Consider the following 18,140-nt stretch of genomic DNA (forward strand, 5'->3'; position numbering starts at 1 on the left):
TTAAAATATATAAATTTATTAAACTATTGTGAGAGTATAAAGCCTTTTAGAGTATGAATTATAAGCATTTTCGGTGACGGGTATTTTTTACCATTATAATATCCACATTAAGCTGAATAATAAGGACCGTTAGAGGAGTTTTATTTGTCATTAGATATAGATAGATTCATGTTTTAACACATAGATTCTGGTTTTTTAATTCATATAAACCATCTGGCACTATCTATTTGTATTATTTTATTTTTTGTAGAGTGAAGTAAACGCCTTGGGTCGTCTCTTGCAAGAAGAGCATATGGTGATCATTACTCATCATATTCTTCATGATTCTAACAGGGATGTGCTCTGCCTTCATCTACAAACTGTGCCAGGAAGTTAGTCAGGGACAGTCAAATGATTAAGGTAGATGTCAAATCATCTAGTTCTTAAGATTTTTAAACCTGATCTTTCACAATAATAGTATTATACGTAGCGAGGGTATTATGTTATGTCAGAAGTGGGTTAGAAATCGATACGAATCGGGATACATGAGATGGTAAAAACGTGAGAACTAGTACAGAACGTAAATTTTCAAGAAGGTGTTGAATGAGCAATCGTAGAGTTGTGGCGTGACGACCACACGTAATTTAATTTTAAAAGTTCTCGGGTTCTAATGCGGACACGGTGATGGAATCTAGCCCAGGTTGCTGTAATAAAAAATTCTCTCTTCGGTTGGCCAAAATAAAACAATTTAGTTTATTGCGAAAACAATTTGAATTTTATTGCATAATTTAGAAATCAGTTGAACAATTACAATTTAGAACGGGAGAGAGAGCGAGAGAGCGATTTCACGCGAGCTTGACGCGTTCAAAACCCTGGCACGACTGCGACTCAGAACAACGAACTCCAGGGAGCAGCGTTGTTCCAGACGCTACCTCAGCAAATTCCTGCCTGTTTACCACCCAGTAACTGCGCAGCTGCTCTGGGTATGGAAAATTTACCAGGCTTACTGCTCGACAGACTTGGACTTACAATTCATGTGCTGAATTAAAATATATATCTTCTCTCCACCTGCACTGCTTAACCTAATAAGTCTGGCTGCATATATTCATTACTCGTTACTACAATTAAATGTTATGCTGAATAAAAATTAAAATATATTACTGATGATTTAATATTTTAAATTGGCTGATTAAGACCGCATACGATGTTACCCGGTCTGGTCTTAGAACTATATGCTGGGGTCGTCACACTCCCCCCACCTTAAAACCATACTTGTCCCCAAGTATGAGGAACCATCAGCCAGCAGCCAGAAGAAAAGTCTCTAATCTGCAGGGAGAGGATCTCTGTCCTATCCTTTAGCAAGAAAATCTTAGTATATGTTCATTGATTACCATGCCAGCTGTCACTCAGTAGCCTCAACTAAATGAAATTTAAATAAACAATTGAGTTCCCTAAAAAGGCAGAAATTTCTTTTAATAAAAAAAAAGTATGCAAACGCGATACGTAATTCTTTAATTCGATCCGATCGCTCGCTCTCTTCTCAATGATTGAACACAAAAGATTTCAGGCTTACAACACATATATCATGGTATACTACGATACTAATTCAAGACCAGTCATTAACATCAGATAACCATTATCTCTAATGACCCCAAATACGACTACCTAACCAGTAACACATTTAAAGCAATACGTAGTACAAGGGAACTAACCAGTGCTTCTAACTTAATCTAAAATACTTAAACATTTCAAGTTGAACTACAACACAACTACATTCTATTAATCTGGTTGAGCACTCCAGGATAACTATGGTTTGATGGGTTTAATTTTAATGATTAAAAATATTAGTTGATAACATACCACATTTTGTAGAGCCTAATTAAATTTAAAATAATTTATAAAGTGGTAGTCTTCTTTGTGAATTTTGAACGCTACTCCCCCATTTCCTGGTTAGGCCTCGTGGGTTTTCACTCGGGGCCGGTTTCCTCAGTCACCCCTACTATGGATTATAATGGAGTTATCCTGAGTTAGTTCACTTGTACATCGACTATAACACAAAACCATTATAATATATACAGCCAACAAGTAAGCATGTCATGAAATGACATCAAACTTAACTAACAAAATAAATCGTTAAGAAACATCCTCAAGAACAGTAACAAAAAATTGTTAACATCTTAATTGTTCTTATTAAGCTACTAAGGCATCGACCAATACCATTACAGTACTACATTCCATAAGGGCCCTGACAAAAAGACTTAAAACTAGTGGCTCGACCCAGTTTAGTGGGTGGCCGTCTACACCTGTAAATGCGAGGGGGGTCTCTGGAAAAGCGGTTTCAAAAACCTTTCATCTTTTAAAAAGTTTGCGTTGACGTTCTTCTGAACATCCAACAACTGGAGGACACATTCCTCACACTTCTCGACCTTCTTCAGTTTCATGACAGAAACAACAACAAAAAAAAAAAACTAAAACTAAAAGTTCCGCCCCCCACGCTTTGGTTTTTAAGGGCATTGTGGACCTGGGGGCTCCCAAGGTTTTCACCTCGCTTACCCCTGGAAACAGGGTAGCTCACCGAGACCTTCCTCCTACATTTCATTACATTCTACTGATGCCTTAGAGCTTAAAATTAACATAAGCCAAAAATGTTTCATATAAAAACTCACAATTCCACTTAAAAGAAAAAACTAACAAACGAATTACAATTTTTTTTTTCTTTACTACTTCGGCCAGACTGGAGACGTTACACCGCTTAGTTGGTTGCGCAAGCCAACTAGGCAGTTGCGACAAGTTAGTCTAACAATTAATTATTGTTGAACGCATGGGTATCAAGCCAACAAATGGGTTACACAGTCCAGAACTTTGGGGTAAAGGTAGGATCAGGGTTAAGGGTATGTTTGGATGGCCGGCAGGTCCTTCCTGTGCCCCATGTGGTTGTCTCACGTGTTTTATTTTACTTACGTTTTGTCAATCGCTTAAAATATTAGCCAATTTATCGAATAATTTGGAAAAATTATATCTCCAAGTCTGCCTGATCAAAACATAAGATCAGTTACACATTCCACAACACTACAATTCAACAAATGAAAATGTTACATCTAAAAACATGGTTACATCAACAATCACCAATCTAACATAACTACGAGTATATTCCTTAATACATCTTCCAGTGTCTCCTTTAACAACTGTCCCGTGTGCACACATCTCTCAACACAACTTGACTAGTCAACCACAATTAACACAAATCGATCATTCCTTACTCAAGTTCTTTGAAAAGATTATTCTGTCACAGCATTAACACGAATGTCTGGAGCAATCGGTATGGAGTTTGCCAAGCAAAACTTCCTCACCATACCACAGTGAGTTGAGGACTCACACTTATTCAGAGTGTCCATTACTCACAGTTACAAAGCTTGTATCACGTCCCGCAGTCGCTCGAGATTAACAACTTCGACTGCCTCCACGTTCTGTTCAACATCGTTTATCTCTCCAGGGTTCACACCCTCTTGGTCTCCTTCAGGACTGTCTAGTGACGTCAGGCCTCTCACTTTTGCGAAGACCTCGGTCAGAGTGGCGGAGCGACGCTGTCGGCGACGGTTCCGGCGACTCGACCACCATGCCATTCACAGGCATAACAAATCTGTAAACACATGTACACAAGCATCAGGATTGACACTAACCCAAAAACTACCAGCAGCTGCCACTTTTGCAGCATAAAACCTTCGACCAAACAGAATGTGGGACTTCAGATGGCGGACTACGTCCTCCGGACGGTACTCCTTAACACCTAATGTTGCCCAGCCGTTCGTTCAGTCCCTGCAGGACTTTCACAGCCGTCTCCTGCTCAGAGCTAAACAGCTCCTTCTCCTCGCTTGTGTAAATTTCTTCCACATTTGGAAACACAATTTCACTTATCTGTTCTGAGAACACAGAGCTGCCGTGAATACGGGCAGGCACCTTGAATTCTTCAGAGACAACATCACACATATCAATTCTTCTAAATTCACCGACCCCCTTCACTACCGCGGAAGTTATATTCAGGGTCCCGATCACTAGTTAGACAGTTCAAAGTCAATCTGTGCTCCTCTGAGGCACTGTATATCCATCGGTCCGGCTTGGAGTTTTGACAAGTACCGGGGACCTTAATCCCGATATTAATTTTCTACCACAGAGCCTCACTTGCTCGTAATGAAACATCTCAACCGCACAATTTGGTCTCTTGCTTACGCTTAACAGGACATTCGATAACGGGCAAACAATCAGTTGTTCCCCTCGACACTCTCGGTCGAATTCCAATTGATTGTACATCGAGTACATCAACCGATCCTTACTGATCAATAATTTTTGTGGTACCAACTTCCCACTGGGTCCATACTTTGAGAGAGGCATCATACACCGGATAGGTAATAATATCATATAATTGGAACATCTTATTATCGTTTGATAAGAGGCAAACCTCATCACTACCCTTAAGGTGTGAATCGTTGTATAACTATGAACAACTACAGCAGAATAAAATTGATGAATATTTTCTAATTTAACAGGTGAATACAATTTAGTCGTTGGAGGTATAACCTTTTCAATTTCCTTCAAAATTCTTAGATACTCATGAGGTGTTAGCAAGTTACTGTCAACCTTCCCAGCTGCTAAGCTCTCAATTGCTTGATGGAATTTAGTTATCTTTTGTCTTGCACTACTTACTGTTTTCTTTAGTATCCGAAAGCGCAGAACTTAACTTCAAATATTCAAAAAGAGTTTTTAACTGATAATGAGCAGCATTTGCTTGTGTGAAAATTTTAACCATTTGTTCATGCATATTAGAATGATATTCTTTCAATATAGAAATTACGTTATTTATTGTTTTTGCATGTGATACTATTTCCGCCTGCATATTTGCTAGAACAGTCACCTGCTCCTTAGCTTGATGCACTATTTTCTCGTTGGTGTTGTACAAATAATCCATTTTTCCATCAATAATTTCTAAATCGCTATTTTCAAGTGTACCAAACAGAAACTTTAACACATGACCTCCTGCATCTTACTAAACCTCGTTTTCCACGTCTTTGTGGTAACAGTTTTATTAGATCATCAATTTCATTTAGGTATTCACTAACTGACTGCTGTAATAGCACAAATTCGTAACGAAATCCGGCTTCCAATTGAATTAATGGAGAGTGTGAACTCATATTTTCATTAAGTAGATCTTCGAAAAATGTATTAAAATGATTCTTTACCTCAGTTTACCAAGATACTTAGATTTCGGGATTCCTCTTCAATCTGCGTCAAGTTGTACTGCAACGTGACTCCTCCAATGGCTGTCCGTCAGCAGCACATCTCTTGCCTGCCCCTCTTCAAATATGACCCCCTTGCTGGAAGCAGCTTACTACTCCCAGGATTAGAAAAAATCAATCCTAAAACAGAACTTCAAATTTATATCGAGTTTTAACCTTTACAACACGAAATACCAGTCCCATAAGCATGTCAAGCACTTCCCACTTGTCAAAGCACCACCGATATAATTCCCAACTATGGCACATAGGTCTTCGAGGCGTGCTGGCCTCCTTTTTTACACGTGGCAACCCTATTTCCCGTACGAGGTGTGCCAACACTTGGTTACAGGGATACCATTCATCTGCTGATGGTGTTCCCTCACCAATACAGATATTCGAGTCTGGAATCTCGATATCGCCAACATCGTCCGTCAACGTGCACTTCCAGGCACCTGGTTCACCTTGGTTCTACTCACGTACGGTTTTACTCGATTTTACGTGAACCACGATTTTCTCCTATTTCTCACTTTCAAAACTAAAATTCAACGACGATAACACCTTGACTATCCTGTAGGGACCCTTCCATAGTTTTGACAGTTTCTTCACTCTGTGACGTCCGATAACTCGGCCACGTGCAACAGAACGTACTGGCCTTCCTCGTACAACGAATCCTTCACTTTCATGCATGTTGTACTGCCTTTCATACTTGGCCCTGGCCAATGCCTTACGTCGCGCAGCAACTTCATGGGTTTCCCTTTAACTTCGCGCGCGCAGAGTCTCTACATGATCACCAAATACCTCGTTATCTTCCGTGATAGTCAAGTCACCCTCCATAGGAGCTTCCATTTTTCGCCCAAACAACATTTCGTACGGCGAAAATCCCGTAGCCTCATGGCTTTGACTGTTATAAGCCATAGTTATATATGGGAGATATTCATCCCAATCAGTCTGATGACGGTTCACAAAGTGACTAAGCATTTTGGCAATAGTCGCGTGTACTCTCTCTAGCCGACCATTACTCTGTGGGTGAAACCCTGTAGTCTGGATTTTCCTGATGTGCAAGAATTTGCACAACTGTTTGATCAGGTCAGAGGTAAAGTTTGCCCCTTGATCTGTAATCAAAGCCTTGGGAACACCAAACTTAGTAATCACTCTCTGCACTAGAGCTCGAGCCACCTGGTCTGCTGTTTGGTCAGGCAATGGTATAAAATTCACAATACCGTGTGAAATGATCCATCACACTCAAGATGTACACGTTTCTCGACTCACTGATGGGCAAGGGCCCTACTATGTCGGCTGCCACTACTTCGAAAGGAACCTTGGGCTCGTTAAACAAACGTTCCAAGGGGGGCCTTTGCCTTTCCATAGTTGGTTCGTTGACTACAACTGTGGCACGAACGCACATAGTCTAATACGTCCTTATCCATGCCCTTCCACCAGAATTTTGCCTTAATACGGTCTAACGTCTTAGCCACCGCTGCATGTCCCGTCGTTGGCAGGTCATGGTTCAACCTGATTACCTCACGAGTAAGAGATGAGGGGACCACAATCTTCTTGTCACCTCCGCTCACTCTGTACAGGATCTTTTCTGGGCTCAACTTAAAACACTTGGCTTTCCTTAACTCTTGACAATGAGGATCATTCTTTTGATGCTCAACGCAGTGTGGCAAGGTCAACCACAGGGAGCTCGTCCCTGCGAGTAGCTGCGCACATAGCTCTACTGAGAGCATCAGCGTTGGTATGTCTCCTTCCCGGCTTGTGTTCCACGGTGTAAGTGAACTCAGCAAGCCTCAGCGCCCACCTCATTAGTCTACTACTTGGATCTTTCAAAGATAACATCCACTTTAGTGCTGCGTGATCTGTCACAGCCTTAAATTCACGGCCTAACAAATAACATCTAAAATACTTTGTAGCCCATACTAAACCTAGCAGTTCTCTTTCGGTCGTAGAATAATTCCTTTCAGCAGGAAAAAGAGTGCGAGAAGCGTACGCGACTGGATGTTCTTCTCCATCTACTTCTTGGGACAATACAGCCCCTAGAGCGTCAATACTGGCATCAGTAGCCAAGGTGAACGGCTTACTGAAATCGGGGAAGACCAACACTGGTGATGAGACTAGCTTCTGCTTAAGTGTCTCAAACGCAGTTTGGCACGCTTGATCCCAATCGAACTCCTTCCCTTGCTTGGTCAAGTCAAAAAAGAGGTTTCCCAATGGCAGCAAAGCCTTCTATGAACCGGCGGTAATATCCGGCCAAACCTAAAAAGGACCGTACATCTTTTACAGTCTTAGGTACAGGGAATCCCTCTACAGCCTTAACCTTTTCCTGGGTCGGGTTCTACACCATGGCCAGTTATTACATGACCCAGGTAGTTAACCTCGCCTACTGCAAATTTACATTTACTGAGTTTGCACGCTCAAATTAACATCACGTAGCTTACTCAACACTTCACTCAAATGCGACAAATGCGAAGCCAAATCTTTCGAGAACAAGATAATATCGTCCAGATACACTAAACACTTTTCCCCTTTTAATCCCATAAGAACTGAATCCATCAGGCGCTGAAATGTTGCAGGCGCCGTAGACAGTCCAAAGGGCATACGTAGATACTCATAGTGACCTCCTGGCACATTAAAGGCAGTTTTCGGTCGACTTTCCTCATCTACCATAATCTGATGATAACCACTTCTCAAGTCAAGTGTAGTATACATGGTACAACCTCCCAGCGAGTCAAGTGTCTCAGCGATGTTGGGTAGAGGATATACATCAGGTACAGTCAAAGCGTTGACTGCTCTAAAGTCTACGCAGAGGAAAACGATATTTCTTACTGCCATCCACAGATTTCTTCGGGACGATGACTACAGGCGACGCCCACGGGCTATGACTAGGAGTTATTATCCCCTTGTCCAGTTGGTCTTTAATCAACTCATCCACTATGGGTTTCTGATGAAATGGAACCCGATAAGCTTTCTTATAAATCGGCGCAGCATTTCCCGTATGGATAACGTGTTTTACGGCCGATGTGCATTGCAGAGGCTGGGCCTCACTATGCGCAAACACGTCCCTGTATTCCTCTAGTACTCTTTTAACCTCTTGTCGCTCGGGTAGTCTCAAATGGCTAAGTTTTTCATCTACACATTTATCAAACAATTCGTATTCTTTGATAGCTAGTCCTACTCGCTTCGTTGTCACATCTACATCATCCAAGATGGTCTTCCGCATCAACTCTGCGAGTTTCAGCTGTCCCTCTTCATTGAGGTGTAGCCCATGCTTGGTATACAAGCGCCTAGCAAACCTTCCTCGCATCTCACAGAAGGACATCCTTCCCCGTCCCTCCGAATTGGTTCTTTTTACGAAGGACCTAAGTAGATCATTCGCTCTCTTCAGATCTCCTATTACATTCTTGTCGAACCTATCAGGAATTCCCATAACTACAATGCGAGCATCCCACTTATTAGGTATTGCTTGAAAGGCTTGTTGTAGGGTGCGCGAGTAAGGAGCACCTCTATCCACGTCATTAGTTCCTGCCATCACCAGTACCGTATCACCCTGAGTCAGCTGTGCAATCTCTCTTTTAAGATTACCCATCGCATCTTTAAGCTTACCATTAGGTACAAACCACGAACTGAGCTCAAAGTTCCCTGGCAACCTCTCTTCCAATAACTGCTGAATTCCGCGACCGTGACTATCCGCTATCAAGACTATCTTACGTTTGACCTTATCTATCGTATCGTTACTAAACTGATTCCACTATTCCAAATTTAGAATTTACCGTAAGGGATACTTCTTCTCCACTTACATTCACAGCCTTCGCCCAACATTTATTGTTCACTATTTTAGTTAATACTCGTGCCAAATACACGCCCTGTATGGTAAGACCCACTGGTTCGACCACTACATCCGAACCCTCCAGATTATCATTAGTCGTAGATTCCAAATTTGCTTAACTTCAACTGAACCAGTTTCTCACTCCGCGCGGGTATTGTGACATCTTTTGCGTTATACACGTAATTCTCTATACAACTGTCCTGGCGTTTAGCCACTCGGACAAACCTCAGGTGTCGTAGTAGGGGCCTGTGCCTTTTTGTGGGCGCGGCGCAACTACTTGCCTACCTGAATCGGGGACACTCTCACCCCTGTGCAACCGATTTAACCAAATGGTCATTTCCAGACATACGGAGAACACCTTCCGTGATGTCTATCGATGCACTTCCCTCTTTCAGAATATCACAACCTAACACGGCTAAATTACCCACGGGGTAGGTTACTCACAACAAAGTTCCCTTTCACCGGCACACCCGGCTTTAACATCAAAAGTCACTTTTTGTCTGCCGTAAATCTTCAGAGTTCGTCCTGAAATTCCCCGGATAATCAAGTCAGGCTTTGTCATCGGAGCTACAGCGGCTCCACGTTTGATGAGCGACACCTGAGCACCGGTATCAATTAATATCTTTCCCTCGGCATTATCCACACGCCCCATGGCAACTAGTTCCTCGGCTAAATCTTTCACAACCGGAACTATTCGTATTTCTTTATCTACTCGGGCGGTTTCACGACTCTTAACTAAGGCTCCTACTCTAGGTTCACAAGTGTTCTTTCCAGTCGTTACATTTCTTTTCGTCGCCTTGGCCTGCGGTTGTGGCTCATTTACTCTCGGGGACGGGTGGCGGCGACTCCACTGGCCCCTGCCCCGTTTCCCGACTGACTAGCACTAGGAGTGCTGGTTGGAAGTTTTTACGCGACAATCCTTTTGTCTGTGCCCTGGCTTATTACATCGCCAGCACCTCGAGTCAGTCTACTACATTACTGGGTCTACTAAATCCCCTATTGTCCCGACACTCACGAGACGTGTGCCCCGGATTATGGCACCGATAACAAACAAGGTCAGTTTGAAAAAACCTTCCGTTCATCTGTAGCGCGAGACGGATCTTTCGATTGCTTCAAAATGTGATCAATTGCCACCGCTGTAGTGACGGCTTCTCGGATGTTAGTAGGGAATTTTAGTCTCGTCTGATCACCAACGTGTCCAATAAGACCTCGGGTAAAAGCATCCAAAGCTCTACGATCGGCTTCTTCCCTTAGTGCAGCATTAACTTCTGGATTTGCAGTGACTCGCACTGTCTTTTCATTTAATGTCCGCACTCGAATCAGCAAAAGCTTCAATCGTTTCACCCCTCCGTTGCTGTATTACAGACAACTGCTGGAAAGTAAACAATCTTTCGGAGCTTTGTCACTAAACCGTTGTGTCAAAACTTCTTTAAATCCCGCATAAGTACTCAACCGGCCTTGATCCTCCGATCGAATAAAACTCAAGGCGGTTCCAGCCAATCTCAATTTAGCAACCCTTAATTTTTCGTCGTTTCCCCAATGACTTAATTCACCGACATTGTCGATACTTTCAAAGAAGTGGAGAACAGCCTCCGGCTTTCCTCCATCAAAGGGAGTGATCGAGCCTACCATGTCGAACGTAGGTCGTTCTGTATGACCTCGCAAAGTTTCCTCCAACATGGTGTTCAGGTGGTCACTTCGATCCAACCTAGCATGACCAAGAGTCTCCAACCGTTTCAGTTACCGCATCAATGGCTTCCTGGAGGTCCATTTCTTGCCCTCCAATACTAACGCGACCAGCCATTGTCAATCAGTTCAGGCACACTTACTTTCAAAAAGTGGACAAGTCCCAACTTAGTTTTCCAAAAATAATTTTAAAAGATTTTTTCTCAATTAAATTTTCAATTAAATAATTATGTGCTCTCTCCCGTTTGTGAAAAGTAATTAAAATCAAGAAATAATTTTAATTTATCGACTTGCAATCAATCAATCAACTTTCAATTCAGCTCTAATCAATCCACTTTTTGTCTAAGTCCTGAACACTAATCAAATACGAAGTTACACCACGATTTATTCTAAGTCAAGACAACCTACTATGTCTGAGCAAAGAATAATTCCAATATTTCAATATTTACTTTTCCTTCAAATTACCCAAAAAATATTTAAAATACCTTTTTACCTATCACTCAATTCATCATACAATTCATCACGAACGTCGAAACCTATTCCACAAAATTTAATCTTCTTTCTTCGTGCCTGTAAATAAACTTAGCAAACTAACTCAATCAGGGTTTGCTGGTTCCACCACGGACGAGAGGAAGAATTTAAAACATAATAAAAAATCAAAAGTCAAAACTTTAAAGTTAATCAAAAGTTTAAAGTTTAATTACAATTTAACTATCATCAGATGAACAAGTTCCCAAAGTTTCAACAAAATATAACCAAGTCCAACGTTAATTCTTCAAAAATATTTAAATTTATAATTTATTTCACTTCCCTTTAATGACTACCACCCCTTATCTTCCTTCTCTCACAACGTGGTTAGCCTCCTGCCCTGTACCGGTACCTTTGAGTTAGCCTAACCAAGTCAGAAAGGTTAGGTTATCAACTAATTTGTATAATTAAGTTAGTTTTAGAAGCAGTTAATTTAGGTTAATCAGGTTTTAACTACCAGTTAAATCAGTACATTAAAACCTTAGAGTGTACGTTTATTTTTGATCAATATCAGGTATAAGAATTGAACTACTGAGGGACTAGTCCAATCAAAACAAAGTACTACCGAATAACTACTCAATTATTCACAACTACCGAAATAACGATTGTCGAGATTCAAGTAATCGACAACCGAATGCCTAACAAAGAATATAACTAGTTAGTAATGTCGAATGGAATTGTGGGAGCTTACAACAAGTATGGCGGACTATTAGCGTCTATTGTTCTCAGCCAATATGGCGTCTCTATTACAAGTATTACTTTAAAATTCAATAAAAATTATAAAAATTAATCAAAACAAGTTTTTAATTAGTTTTAAATTTAAAACATTAAATTATCTTTGACTTAGTCACCTCGTGATTTCAACAATTTCAAATATTACGTTTTATAAACAGTTTCTAGGCTAGCATTATTCTACGGGCAGAATAAAAATTACTTACCCATCATCCTTGTCCCGGCTTCTTGCACCAACTTTTCGATTTCTTCAACGAAACAAAGAAACACTAATTTATTTTTAGAAAGACGAACCGACCGACAGAACCAACTGACACAACCCCACACCTGACACCAAATATGTGGCGTGACGACCACACGTAATTTAATTTTAAAAGTTCTCGGGTTCTAATGCGGACACGGTGATGGAATCTAGCCCAGGTTGCTGTAATAAAAATTCTCTCTTCGGTTGGCCAAATAAAACAATTTAGTTTATTGCGAAAACAATTTGAATTTTTATTGCATAATTTAGAATCAGTTGAACAATTACAAATTTAGAACGGGAGAGAGAGCGAGAGAGCGATTTCACGCGAGCTTGACGCGTTCAAAACCCTGGCACGACTGCGACTCAGAACAACGAACTCCAGGGAGCAGCGTTGTTCCAGACGCTACCTCAGCAAATTCCTGCCTGTTTACCACCCAGTAACTGCGCAGCTGCTCTGGGTATGGAAAATTACCAGGCTTACTGCTGACAGACTTGGACTTACAATTCATGTGCTGAATTAAAATATATATCTTCTCCACCTGCACTGCTTAACCTAATAAGTCTGGCTGCATATATTCATTACTCGTTACTACAATTAAATGTTATGCTGAATAAAAATAAAATATATTACTGATGATTTAATATTTTAAATTGGCTGATTAAGACCGCATACGATGTTACCGGTCTGGTCTTAGAACTATATGCTGGGGTCGTCACAGAGTGTGGACGTAGAACCAGGCCCGTACTCAGACCCGTATTTCAGACAATTTTACCGGGGCCCGCCACACGTTTATTTGAAGAGACTGTGTTGACGGACGAGATAACTGTAATTTACCTCTGAATCATACTATTATTAACAAAATAAGACGTTGACAATAGCATAACAGCAGGTGCAGGGGTGAAGCGGTGTGACGGAGGCGTGGTGGCAGGGCATGGCGGGGCCCGGCCGAATATCTTGTCCGGGGACCACCAAAACTGAGTACGGCCCGGTGTAGGAACCATAATTAGAGAAAACACAAATATTATTGATTTACATCTTACTTTGACATAGAGTAGCCTAGTATTATTAGTATTGTCCACGTCATACTGTACAATGTCCTATATAAAGAACCCTATTAAAGTCGTGTCCTTGTCCGTCTGTCTATGCGACAACGCTTGATTAGAGACTTAAAATCTTGTACATAGGTCTCCTTTGGTATAAGGGAGAATACTATTCATTTTGGAGCCATAAGTTCAAAATTTAGCCTATTCGTCTGTTGTGTGTTCGTCTGATTGTCTGTGCAATAAGTATTTACAGAAAGGTACTTTAAATTTAATCTGTCGAATTTCAACCCTTCGTTTCACCCTTCGTTTCATTCTATTGGGGTCCTTTGTATTGGCTTATTTTATTGAATAACACCATAACTGAATAACTCACGACTGTAAGCTGTAAATGCTCAACAATTGTTCACGATTACTTGTAATGTTGCAGGAGAACAGTATGACCTCATGTAATTTTTCCGACGTAATAACGCTAACAGTGCCAAGTGCTAATTATTATTGAATTGATCTTTTTTTAAACTAAGTCTTTTCAACTACAGCTAGTCAAATGCTTTTAAATTCCACGTACTTACTCACTAATATCAATGTGAATGTATTTTCAAGGAGCAAATCCAGCACTCGTTCTCCGGGAGGGAGGATGTGATATGCCGCAAGATGCCGGTAGCCACTATGCTGACCCCGGTGTCCACCATTATGCCTCGTCTTAGCGAGATGAGCCTGCCCAGTAGTGCCTCTACCTCCCCACGTCTCCAAACGCTCTCGACTCCAAACCTGCGGGCGGCTCCATGCCACGTGCCTTCCACAGGGGACATACTGCCACTCGACGTCACCAAGCTGCAGCAGCACGTGTCTCTGGAGAACTTCTCCCGCGCTGCCGCCGTTGAGACATACCAGCCACCGCAGGAGGAACAACAATACACCAAGGAAGTCAAGGACAGTGAGTCTCAGACCCGGGAATCCCAGTTTGTCTTCACCTCAGTGGACAGCCTCATGCCCCCGCCCCCACCACCACCCAGGGTACCGACTGTGTTTCTGGAGACGGACCTGGACTTCCATCCTGCTTTCCACCCCCAGAGGCCACTGAAAATGCCAACTTTCTCCAGCCTCGGCCACAGCCGGAGTCATGAGAATCTGCCACAGACAAGGTAATTTTAAACTGAGTCAATTATGTATAGGTTCTCTATAATGCAGTATTTTTAATAAATCTAAATTTTGAGAGCGGTTAGTAATTATTAAAGTACGTTCACATGATAAGTTAACTAAAAGTACACTATCTAAACTTTTTAATTCAGGTACTTTAGAGGTCATCAGAATAAAAGGCGAGTATGATAAGTCAACGAAATAGTAATCCCAGATTACATCTACCGTCTATACGTTCGTAAATAGACATGAGAACCGAAAAAACTCAGAGTCCAATTACAAGGAAACCTCAATAATTTAGAAGAGACGTATTAATAAGATATACTGTGATAAAAAGTCAAAAAGCGTGACTTTTCTTTAGAACATATATACATAGCTTAATTTGTCAAATACGTATGTATATATATATATATATATATATATATATATATATATATATATACTCTCCCCAGGCCCCCAAAGTAAGTGCCTTAAATTCGGGGATATGATTGATTTGGTGATAGGTAAAATTCGGACATGATGTCATGCCAGGAAATTCCCAGGGAGGGGGTTAACGTTACCTGGGGATAAGACGTCAGGGGGTTATCTGGTCATACCAGTAACTTCCCAGGGGGGGGGGGTTAAGAGATTTGGTGATTGGTAAAATATCGGTTTTTTTTAAAAGGGCGTAAGTCAAGAAATGAAAACTTTTGGAAAACTAAAAAAAAACTGTGTAGGTAAAAGATTATGTAACAAAAGTTGGTTTTTATTTTATTATCCTATAAAGTATAAGAGTAGAGGTATTTTTACAAAGTTTCATTAGTGAACGGTAAAAAACAAACGTAATATTTAACTTTAAAATTTGAAAAATATCGCCCTTTTAAAAAAAATCTAATCTTTGATAGAATGATTACAAGATATTTCATGAATAATAGGCATTTATTTACATAGCAAAGTACAAAATGTACATGAAATTACAATGTGTGTCCTTTATTTAAAAAATAGTAACTAACAAGTTTAAATAAATGTAGAAAACCATCAAAAAGTTTAATCAAGTTCTGTTTGTTCTAATTCAAAATCACTATCAACCACATTATGTTCACAGTCAATAGTTGGCCAGTTGTAAATTTCTTCATAAAACAGTGAGTGTTCCTGTGGAATGTAACTTCTTAGCTTCTTTATGTCCTCTATCTTAGGCTTTTTTATCGGTACTCGGTTTTCTGGATATGCCAAATTGGCTGGGGGACAAACTGCTTCTTTTGTCTTTGACATTAAGAATGTATGCGATACAGTTCCATTAATATTTGGATAAGCTTTGATACATCCTTTGCTGTCACTGTTGTACTCAAACATGAACAGAGAGCTAATCTGAAATGACACCTTGTCTTCTTTTTTTGTTTGTTTGCCTTTTGTTTCTTGCGAAACACATGACTTTTTGTAAAATATCCCCTGCCACTTCTTAAAGTCAAACACAACATCAGATGACACTTCATGGACTGTAAATTTGTCAAAGCGTGAGGAACACTGCAAAATGATTTGTGTTATCTCATGAACAGTAAAGATTCGGTCATTTTTCTTCAGGGCCTTGGAAATGATCCCAAAATCCCTATCACAGGGAAGAAAACTGTGACCACGTAAGGGAAAGTATTGTGTCACTTTCCTAAATCTCCCCGAGTCTGGTAGATACAGACACAATCTTGACAGGGCCTGATTTTTGTTCTGTCCAGAACAATTATCACTAAACAGTCGAAGTTCAGTATACTGATCAGACACCGACTTTAAGTACTCATTGAGGAAAGAACAAACTTCATTAGGGGTTTTTTTTTGCCACTCCTTCATGGTACAAAAATATTGTTGTCTTGTTGTCTTTTAGGTTGTGTATCCCAAAAACATTAACTGATATCTGCCTCATGTAATAGAGCTCTTAACCGGTAATTTTGGAATTGAAATTGTCTTCATGTAGTCAAAGGCTAGGGATAACACGTGTTTTTCATTTTTACCCTCTTCTGATTGCTCATGTTGTAAAGCTGAGTAAAATTTTTTACTTTTGGCTTTATGGACAAGCAGTTCAGTAACTGCTGCTCTTTTCGCCACATCATTCAAGTTTGGAGATTTTATTTTAATATTGAGCTCCTCACAAGTGCTACATACATCCACTTGTGGGCGACCAAATGGATAGTTAAAATTATCATGGTAATATTGCCAAAAGAAACTTAGGCTAACCTTAGGTATAACTTGCGGATGTTTTTCTTGATACATTTGCCACATTTTTTTAATGTTCAGGTCTGCAGACAAGTAGTATTTTTTTTTTGCCACAATAATGTGTTTCTTTGAGTGGAAAAGATTGTATGTGGTCATGCACTAAATGATAGATTTCGACAGGTAAAGCATGTCTGACACCTTTACCTCTTTTGTCCTCAGGAGTTTTGCCTAGAAGTTTTAGATTTTTAATCCTCCTAACTCGTTTCTCACTAATGGAGAACACGGATAAAAAAGCTTTGAAACATACCTCTTTCCGTGTAACTCCTACCATAAGATGATAAGAAAATGAAGCATTTTTCTTTCCTCTGTTCACGACGTCTTCTCTAGGCCGTCTTTGTTGCACATCTACAGCGTCAATTAATCCTTGGATATACAAGTCTTGCTCATTTTTGGAAGGAATGTCATAAAATCTTTGGAATACATCAAGACAGTCTTCCTCACCGAGGTTTTTTAAACATTTGTTGGCACATCTGTAACAACATACAAGAACTGTAGGCTACAATACTTAACCATGACAAAGAAAACCTGTAGTCCTATTCATAAACATAACCTAACAATCTAGGTAAAACTCATCATGATAGGTAAGAAAGCATTAGTGAGGTATGCCATATTGAGTTTTAATTTGTTTTAAAGTTTGATTTGTGATAATTAAACAACTTAAACATTTATTTAGCTTACCTGCAATCAAATTGTGGTTTCTTGGCTGGCACTTCTTTCCCCTTATGGCTGACATAAGATTGCCCCTTTACTCGAGCCTCTTTAACAATATTTAGTTTGTAATTAGATGGATCTCGACGTTTCCTCTTACGAGGACTTCCAATCACAACATCATTCATCATCTGCTTGTAATGAAAGATAAAATATCTCAAAGTAAGGTTAGAAAACACAAACAACACAACACGTCTTCATTAAGAATGAAGATGTAATGATGAAACAGCTGGCGTGTTTCAATTTTTTTTGAAAGGGCGTAAGTCAAGCATACACACAGCAGCTTTAAAGGTTTGCAGCTGACTTACGCCTGTTTAAAAAAAAATCTAATACTGACTTACGCCCTTTTAAACTGAATCAGAATTTCAAGTATTTTTTTCTACCATAAATGATAACGATACAAACGCCCTTTTAATGAAAATCAATGTATCTAGTAGTATAGAGTTCGAAAAAAATTAAAAGTGGAAATCGGAAAAATGATGACTTACGCCCTTTTAAAAAAAACCGATTCATATTCGGACATGAGGTCATGCCAGGAAATTCCCTAGGGGGGGGGGGTGGTTTAATGCTACCGGGGGTTAATACATCAGGGGGTTTAATTTACTCAGTTGGTTATTTGGTCATAACAGGAAATTGCGCGGGGGGGGGTTTAATGTTACCGGGGGTTAACGACACATCCCAGGCTCCCTTTCGGGTGTTGGCCAAATTCGGGGATAAGCGGAATTCGGAATTATCTTGGACTTAT

The 18,140-nt window shown here is 40.3% G+C and overlaps 2 protein-coding genes across 2 annotated transcripts in view; both read left to right on the plus strand.

Moving 5' to 3' along the window:
- The first annotated feature begins 35 nt into the window (after window positions 1–35).
- LOC124372110 overlaps window positions 36–18,140 on the plus strand; it is a 35,543-nt gene continuing 17,438 nt past the window's right edge. The window contains exons 1-2 of the mRNA XM_046830478.1: window positions 36–399; window positions 13,910–14,451. Coding sequence (XP_046686434.1) covers window positions 391–399; window positions 13,910–14,451 — 551 coding nt within the window. The 5' untranslated portion in view covers window positions 36–390. The remainder of the gene's footprint in view (window positions 400–13,909; window positions 14,452–18,140) is intronic.
- Window positions 251–399, plus strand: LOC124372111 (neuropilin and tolloid-like protein 2; the record flags this gene model as incomplete). The annotated part of the gene is given in 1 exon segment (XM_046830479.1): window positions 251–399. A coding segment is annotated over 1 exon segment (126 nt), but the record flags the coding sequence as incomplete, so codon positions are not given.

This window comes from Homalodisca vitripennis, unplaced genomic scaffold (genome assembly GCF_021130785.1).
Source record: "Homalodisca vitripennis isolate AUS2020 unplaced genomic scaffold, UT_GWSS_2.1 ScUCBcl_2543;HRSCAF=7423, whole genome shotgun sequence".
NCBI lineage: Eukaryota > Metazoa > Arthropoda > Insecta > Hemiptera > Cicadellidae > Homalodisca > Homalodisca vitripennis.